Raw genomic sequence first — 9262 nt, 5'->3', positions numbered from 1 at the left:
CCTGCCTCAGCCTCCTGAGTAGCTGGGATTACAGGTGTGCACCACCACGCCTGGCTAATTTTTGTATTTTTAGTAGAGACGGGGTTTAACCATGTTGGCCTGGCTGGTTTCGAATTCCTGACCTCAGATGATCCACCCACCTCCGCTTCCCAAAGTGCTGGGATTACAGGTGTGAGACACAGCACCCAGCCTCTTTTTTTTTTTCTTTTTTTTTTTGAGATGGAGTCTCGCTCTATCACTCAGGCTGGAGTGCAGTGGCACAATCTTGGCTCACTGCAACCTCTGCCTCCCCGGTTCAAGCAATTCTCATGCCTTAGCCTCCCAAGTAGCTGGGACTACAGGTGCCTGCCACCACACCTGGCTAATTTTTCTGTATTTTTAGTAGAGACGGAGTTTCACCTTTTTGGCCAGCCTGGTCTCGAACTCCTGACCTCAAGTGATCCACCCACCTCGGCCACCCAAACTGCTGGAATTGCAGGCATGAGCCACTGCACCTGGCCTGTTTTTTCATATTTAATGTGGGTTTTTTCAAAGCTCTAATGCAGTTGCGTCTTACATTATTTAAGTTATTTAGCATCTAAACATTCATGCAGGAAATACAATTTGCTTTAACAAACTTTTGGATACTATTTTAAAGAATGTGTCTATGAAGACATTAAATTTACCAATGGAGAAAATAGTTGGCAGTTATATTTCCATCGACAGATGTCAAAAACTCCCAAGAATTGAATATGGAGTGTTTGTTTTCAGTATCTTCTATCATTTTCATTCTTTTTTCCTGTTGATTTCTTTGTTTCTTCAGTTACTCTTGATAAGTTCCACTCTCTCATACATGAGTATATATGAAAAGATACATGTGATAGTGATTAAGATTTACCAAAATAAAACATAACCAGGTCTCTCGTTTTTTATGCTTTTTAAAATCCTGAAATAAGTTACAAGGAGTTGAGGCTTTTCACAACAATGGGATGAGTATTTACCTTGTTCAAGTTCATTGAAGTTGAAGGGACCAATAGCAAAGGTCCTCGGTGATATTTTAATGCTTCACAACCCAACTTTATAATTGTATGTAGAGTACACATCCATAGAACATGTGTGCATTTGTCTGCCTGTGTTGGCATGTAGTGCTGGTAATATGTGGCCAAAATCAGAAAAAAAATGACTCTTCTGTGTTTTATTTTTCTCCAAGAACCCAAGTTTCCAAACTCTTAGTGACCTGTGCCTCTGTCCCTCATTTCTAAAGCAGGAGCTTTAGTGTTGCAGGAAATGTCAGTGTTGTTTGTAGACCTCCTCAGTAAAGAGATGTCTCTTTGGGGCTCTGTTACGGCACCATTTTCTTCTTATAGTCCTTTGATTTTGCTTTTCATGTGTAGAACAAAGAATATCAAGATGAATTTCTGGTATTTTTCAGCTCCATATTGCTAAAAAGTAGAATAAAGTCATCTAAAATATGGGTACTTCTGAATTTGGCTTTTCTATCCCTTGATCATTTCTGGCTATTGATTGCCATTGTTTTGTTTCATGATCATGCACAAACGGTTGAACATATTTGTTTGAGAGTATACTGTTTTTTTCTGTTTGCTGTCTTGGATCTTGTTAGAGATGTCTTGGATATGATTTGTTAGTTGGTTTACTGGCTGATTGCACTGAACAACATTTCTCTGCAGGGTGTCACATGATGTGTAGGTACTGTGAATCCTAATTTTGTGTATTTGGGGATTTAGGATACTCAGGAGATACATAGCATTATCGCAAGTAAATAGAACAATAATTACACTCAGTCTTATTTGTGCATAATTTACTATCATGTCACAACTGAATTTTGGCTATAAAAAAATTTCTAAAATTTGGATAAATTGCTGCTTTTATTTTTATTTCTGATTTGTTTGTCTTTGAGAAAGCATACAACAGTTTCCTTTCCCTTGTGATCCTTGTGAGCTCCAGCCTCTTCTCTAGGCAAGTCTCCTGTGTCTGCCCAGGTATTGCTCAGGGCCCAGCAGTCTCACTCACACATTCTTTTCCTCTGGTATAGATTCAGCAGAGGTGAGGGGGGAACGCTGTACCTATATTGCCTGGTTGGTAAACTATCTCAGGGGAACAGGGATGTGTTTCTCCAGAGAGATGCATATTTATAGTTGCTTCTGGCTTCAGCAGAAGCCAGAAGGGTTTTGTTTCATTGAACATAAGTTCATTTTTTCCTTCTCTCTAAATCAAGATCTGTTTAGGAAGGTTCCCGTGTTATTCCAGTGGAGAATCTCAGTGTGTTTGTAAGGTTTGTTAAGTTTGGTAATTTTCTTCTGTAAGGCACTGGCCTTTTATCTTCTAAGTTAATTTTTTGATGGAAAATACGAATTCTCCCTAAATCTAGGGGCGTTCTGAAAAATAACCAAGTCCTGCAACTACTGCTGTGTATACCAGTCAGAGTAGTGCTGGGCTGACAACAGATAAATTGATTGAAAAAATTACCCCTAGGAGCCAAGAGCTTTTGTGTATGTTTGCACTAACAGGTAGTTTTCCCATATGCGAACACTAGTTATTGAAATAACAGTTCCTCACATACAGTATTCACCTACTTCAGAGTTAACAAAAGATGATGAGAGCTCTTTCTGTGAATAGGGGTATACTTTTCATGCTGTAGCAAAGACACAGGTTGGGAATGGAACGGTGGTACATTTGAATCCCTTGAATGCTGACCTGGTGAGCCCTGGGGATAGCTGCTGTGAGAAGCTAAGATCTCTTTGGATAGCACCTTTGGGGTAGCAGCGAATTGGATGCATAGGTGGCAGTGAGAATGCTTCCCATAGAGCCTGCTTGGGTTGGAGAATCAGGAATTCCTCCTGTGATCTACAGTACGGGGAAGGGCCAGGGAGGAGGAGGGCTTATACTCTGGATAACGAAAAGATCTGGTTCTGAATGGTTACTAATTTTTTTCTTAGAATTGCAGAAAGGAAATAAGTTTTAAGGCCACTACTTTGACTTTCATGCTAAAAACCCAAAGTTCATTTTTAAAATTTATTCTTCAAAAAAAATGTCAAATCAGTTGGATTGGGGTCCCACACAGCTGTATCCTACCCAAAACTGGTATTGTATATTGGACAGAAGGTTGGCTTGAGAATGAATGTGATTTTTACCTAGTCATGCCTTTCTCTGAGTATATGCTTTGTGTGTTTTTCAGTTCTTCAGTGCCCTACTCCGCAGCCAAAACACCTCACCCAGTGTTGACCCCAGTGGCCGCTAACCAAACCAAGCAGGTAACTTACTGATTTTTACCTTTTTTTTTTTTTTTTTCCTGAGACAGAGTCTCACTCTGTCGCCCAGGCTTGGGTGCGGTAGTGTGATCTTGGCTCACTACAACCTCTGCCTCCCTGGCTTAAGTGATTCTCGTGGCTCAGCCTCCCGAGTAGCTGGGATTACAGGCACCCACCACCACGCCCAGCCAATTTTTGTATTTTTAGTAGAGACGGGGTTTCACCACGTTGGCCAGGCTAGTCTCTAACTCCTGACCTCAGGTGATCCATCTGCCTCGGCCTCCCAAAGTGCTGGGATTACAGGTGTGAGCCACCGTACTCAGCCTGAGTTTTACTTTTAACATTCATGCTGCGTCTGCCTTTGTAAGTGAAGACCGTACTGTTTTTAAGTCTTGACTTTGTTTAAATGAACCGTAAGTCTGATAAAGGCCCATAATCCTTTCCCCACAATTTATGCCAGTCTTAACATGGCTGTTAATCAGAATAGGTCAGTCAGAACCTGATATTGTCTTCATAGGCCATTTAACATTCTGCACCTAGTAGTTTGGGGTCATAATTCTAATACCATACATTTTTATATGAGGTATTTTGCTTTGCAGTTTACTTTCACATTATCTCAGTTAATCCATACAACAACCATGTACAGTGGGAGGATAGGTGTTTAGATATATCTCACTGGTGACACAGCTTAGAATTGAGTGACTAACGCAAACTCTCATGATTAGTAAATGGTGGAACCAGAGCTGGGTCCCAAGGCTTCTGACTTCCTCCTGTCCATTGCTTGTTTCACTACACAGTATCAGTGTCTGGGGTGTAGGTTATCTGGTTTTCTCCTGCAATCCCTGTTTGTCAGAGTTTACGTATTTTTAGTGATATTACGTCTAGCTTGTCTAGCTTCAAGCTTTTGCCTGATAGACATTGTCCCTGAGAAAAATAGGTGATATTGCAAACAGTTAAACAATCCAGAGAAAAGTGATAGGGGATGATTAGAAGGTCAGTGAGGCTAGTGCTGAAACTCTTCCTAGGAAATTCTGGTTTCTCTGCTACTCTTAACGTCTGTCTCTGAGATGAGTAGTTTGTGTTAGGGATCAGAATTTGAGACTGGATATCAGAGTTGCCTATTGTAAGTTCTCAAACTTGCCTCTGTTCCTTAGTTTACCATAACTTAAAATGGCATTTAAGCATTTAGCATTTGATCTTTCTTGAGGTATTTGTGTTCACCATGGAAAAACACATGATAAGGCATAAATCATGATGAGCGAAGGAACATTGACTGGAGATGGATAAGTCAAACAGTTTTGCTTTTAACCTTATTGTACATGCTTTGAGAGCTAGAACAATTTTCCTCATTTACTCCTTCGTTAATTTGTCTGCCTAATATTCAAGTGCTTTCGATGTGCTAAGCACTATGCTAGGCACTGGGAAGATAGCCATGAACTAGGCCAGTGTGACTGCCTTCTTGGAGCTTGCAGAGCATTTCTGTTTTCATCCTTTATTTATTTATTTATTTATTTATTTAGAGACGGAGGCTCACTCTGTCACCCAGGCTGGAGTGCAGTGGCATGATCTTGGCTCACTGCAAGCTCCTCCTCCTGGGTTCATGCCATTCTCCTGCCTCAGCCTCCTGAGTAGCTGGGACTACAGGCGCCCGCCACCACGCCTGGCTAATTTTTTGCATTTTTAGTAGAGATGTGGTTTCACCATGTTAGCCAGGATGGTCTCGATCTCTTGACCTTGTGATCTGCCCGCCTTGGCTTCCCAAAGTGCTGGGATTACAGGCATGAGCCACCATGCCCAGCCTGTTTTCATCCTTTTAGTATGATCTTACACATGGTTAACTTAAATTGAGACCTTTTTTTTTTTGTTTCCTTTCTTTTTCTTTTTGGTAATTTAACTAAAAGTGTTTGTGCTTGCTTATTTTAAATTACATTTTTATGTTTACATTTTGCATATTTCTTTGTTACAAAGGATGGTTAGTGGTTTAACATAAACATTTTGCTTGTATTCTGTTATAGGGGTCTCTAATAAATTCCCTTAAGCCATCTGGGCCTGCACCAGCATCCGGTCAGTTATCATCTGGTGACAAAGCTTCAGGTCAGTTTACATTTTTGTTTTCTTGAAAATAAAGGTAAAAGAAGCACTTTACAATAGGGGTTATTGTTCTAGATCACTGAAACAGCTGCCATAGGAAACAGGAGTCACATTTGACGAGATCGGGAGCATTTAGGATAGTATGACTACAGACAAGAGATCATATTTGAAAGGCTTCATTCAGCTAATGAAGAATTTCTAGAAAATTAGTATGCCCTTCAGTGGCTACGTAGACTTCTGAAATTTTGAGGTTAGTTTGAAAGATGATAGAGCAATAGGAGAAAAACCTCCCTTTAAATTCTTTTCCTAAAATGGAGCAATAGTGTTATCTTTTTCTTCCTTGCTGGATGATCACAGTTGAGAGCAGAATGGATCAGAATGCTAAACGCTATTTCTTCCACTCAAAGGAATTAAAAATTCTGTTGGTCCACAGTGCCAATTCAAAAACCTGTAAGGTAGAGAAAGTAAAACAGATTTGTAAGATCTCAGTGTATATAATGAGTCCCTATTATGAGATTTTATGGCTTCACATAACTTCTCCTACACTCACTCAAGCATAATTATTCTTAATTTGGTTTTCACAGTAACCATGAGTGTTTTGACCAGACACTTTGCCCAAGTATCATTGCCCAAACCAACTTGATGCAGAATGTGGGTCTTCCTCAGTGTCCCCTTTTATTGGCTTCTTTATTATAGCCTACCTAATTTGGCATGTATTACTTCCTGCTGCAAGGGTCTTGTGCTGTCTGCAGTACTAAATTTTTACAACACTCTGGATGGATTCTGGCATTTGTTTCAGTCATGCTCTTAAGTGGGCCTTCAAGCAAATTCTGTTAGAAATTGAACTTCATACATTAGCAGTCTGCCTCTCATAATCTCAGTCATACAATCATTCTGACTTTCTCTGTAATCCCAAACTTTCTGATTGGATACTGGGTTTATCTTTAGTAGCTATTCCTTGCAGAAGAAAGCCATTATTGCATAAGCCAGAGTTGTATTCTAGAATTTGGATTGATACGGAACCACAGTTAGTTTCGTGTACACCTCACATCAGAAGGAGGTATCTAGCACTTCTCGACTGGGGCCTAAAGCTTTATGTTAAAAGGAAAATTTTATAGTGGAATTGTCAAAGACTTGAATATTTTACAAAAAAGTTTTGAAAGATCATATACTCTTTTTTCAAGGGCTTCATTGGAGAGATTTTTGTCACTCTTGGAGTTAGAATCCAAGAAACCTAAGGAACTTTGCTTTATGCATGTCTAGGCAAGTAGTGTGACTTGCAAGAAATTTCCAAGATTCACCATCAATGCTGATCATGAAGTCCTCTCTGTCATTATGAGGTGTTCACTTCTGTTTTCACTTGCCAGGTAATCAAGGTTTAGAAAAGAACTTTTTTCTTTTGGTAGCAAAACTTCCCTGAAAGGTGCTATTTAAGAGTTTGCAAAAAGTTTCTTTTTGAAAAAGATCATTTCTAAAACCTCTAGAGAGCAGTTCTCTTTTTAATTAATAATGGAAATGCCTTCATCGTTTTTCTGGTTGTAAAACTATCACATGTCCAGAAAATGTCTGTGGTGTAGAGATATAATGCAGAGTGTGAAAGCTGCCCTATAGATTCTGTATTCCAGAGATCATGATTTCATGTATATCTCTTGAGGTTACTTCATTGTTTTTTAAAGAAAAAACAATACATATATACTGGATATACTATATACTGCATATCCTATATATATTAATTTTGTAACTTATTTCCCCTTCTCTGACCCCTCTTACAATAAATGTCTTTGTCTCTCCAGGTATGATACAGATACACCTTACTCATTTTAAGAGCTGTCCACAACCTCACTGTGTAGTTACACCCTATTAAATTTAACTAGTACTCTGATGATTTAGATTGTGATTGTGATTTTTCATCCCGTACACTTTACATCATATACCAGTAGTTTTAAAAATATTTGTACTACTATCTACCCTGTGTTTGTTTATTTTAGAAGGGCTTTTTTTTTTTTTTCTTGTTGTTGTTTGGTTTAGTTTCATTTGATTTGGACTTTTAAAATACAATTTTCCTCTCCCCTTTCCCCGTTTTAAAGTGGAGCAAGGCTGGGCGTGGTGGCTCATGCCTGTAATCCTAGCACTTTGGGAGGCCAAGGCGGGCAGATCACCTGAGGTCAGGAATTCGAGACCAGCCTGGCCAACATGATGAAACCCCGTCTCTACTTAAAAAAAAAAAAAAAAAAAAAGTACAAAAATTAGCTGGGCGTGGTGGTGCATGCCTATAGTTCCAGCTGCTTGGGAGGCTGAGGCAAGAGAATCACTTGAACCTGGGAGGCGGAGATTGCAGTGAGCCAAGATTGCGCCACTGCGCTCCAGCCTGGGAAACAGAGCGAGACTCTGTCTCTAAATAAATAAATAAATAAAGTAGAGCAGTAGGGAAAAGACTGAAGATTGTCCCCAAACTCTAAGTAAGTAGTTAGAGTGAAATTGTTGAACACGGATAGGATGATGGATTGCACTTTTAACCTTCTTGCATGTCTCTATATTATAGCAATCATGTCTTACATCTGTAATTTTTAAAACAGAGCACGATTATTTGCTAAATACCAACAAAATCTATGGAAAATGCAGAAATGTATATAGAAGTAAACAGCCTTAAAGTCACTACTCACAAATATTTAGCTTATGAACCCATTTCTCTTTTGGATTTTTGTCCTTCAGCATAGATTAATTTCAAATAATTATAAGGCTACATTATATGTAGTTGTATTTACTTTTGTGGGGAGGGGGCTTAGCCTCACATTATAAGCATTTTCTCCTACCATTGAAATACATAATAATGTACTTTTAAAACGGTACATTTAAACTGTACTAGAATTATTTTGATATATTTTCTGTAAATGAGAGGATGGCACACCTTAGACTGGAATTAATATTGATAGAGCCACAGAGCAATTTCAGAGACCTCGAGCACAAGTGAGGCAACATGCTCACTCCCCATGGCCACTGACATGTCACAGAAGGCACATGCGGTGCTAAGCAGCACCACACAGGCTGAGCTACAGGAAATTATACCCTGGAACAGTGCTTCTGTCTTTTTGTAATTTTTTTTTTTTTTCCATAATTTCAGGGACAGCCAAGATAGAAACAGCTGTGACTTCGACTCCATCTGCTTCTGGGCAGTTCAGCAAGCCTTTCTCATTTTCTTCATCAGGGTCAGTAATGAACTTAAGTTTTATGGCAGATTACTAACAATTAGCTTCCCCAAATCTTACACTTGTAAATATATTTATATACTTATTAAATGTGTATGAACCCAGAGTTCTTACCACGGCAGTAATACATCTGACGATGGTGGCAGTAGCTTAATGTTCTCATGTAAATCAGTTTTCCCTTTGCAATTCAAGTTAATACATATTTGTTACATATTTGTGTATCTGTTTTGTTTTTTAGCCTAAGCCTCATTTTCTTTGGGTAGTGAGTCTGCTAAATTCTGTAGTTTGTCACACTGAGATGTTTCCATTCTGACACCATTTTGGGGGCTAGATGTGGCATTCAAATTGGCTTTGCTGGACAAACATGGTGGCTCATGCCTATAATCCTAGTGCTTTGGGAGGCCAAGGTGGGGGGATTGCTTGAGGCCAGAAATTGGAGACTGGCCTGGGCAAAATGCAAGACCTCATCTCTACAAAAAAATTGAAAAATTAACCAAGTGCGGTGGTTCACTCCTATAGTAACAGCCACTTGGGAGGCTGAGGTGGGAGGATCCCTTGAGCCCAGGAGTTTGAGGTTACAGCAGAGTGAAACCCTGTCTTCCAAAAAAAAAAAAAAAAAGTGCGGTGACTCACGCCTGTAATCCCAGCAGTTTGGGAGGCAGAGGCAGGAGGATCACAAGGTCAGCAGATGGAGACCATCCTGGCTAACACGGTGAA

The 9262-nt window shown here is 39.5% G+C and overlaps 1 protein-coding gene across 3 annotated transcripts in view; it reads left to right on the top strand.

Annotated features, from left to right (window-relative positions):
* NUP214 (nucleoporin 214kDa) overlaps window positions 1-9262 on the top strand; it is a 113239-nt gene that overhangs the window by 61978 nt on the left and 41999 nt on the right. For all 3 annotated transcript variants that reach the window (XM_011931190.1, XM_011931188.1, XM_011931189.1), the window contains exons 25-27: window positions 3176-3251; window positions 5264-5342; window positions 8461-8545. In XM_011931190.1, coding sequence (XP_011786580.1) covers window positions 3176-3251; window positions 5264-5342; window positions 8461-8545 — 240 coding nt within the window. The remainder of the gene's footprint in view (window positions 1-3175; window positions 3252-5263; window positions 5343-8460; window positions 8546-9262) is intronic.

Source organism: Colobus angolensis, unplaced genomic scaffold (assembly GCF_000951035.1).
Source record: "Colobus angolensis palliatus isolate OR3802 unplaced genomic scaffold, Cang.pa_1.0 Scaffold9, whole genome shotgun sequence".
NCBI classification, from domain to species: domain Eukaryota; kingdom Metazoa; phylum Chordata; class Mammalia; order Primates; family Cercopithecidae; genus Colobus; species Colobus angolensis.
The sequence above is the reverse complement of the archived record's forward strand: the minus strand, read 5'-3'. Positions and strand labels throughout refer to the sequence as shown.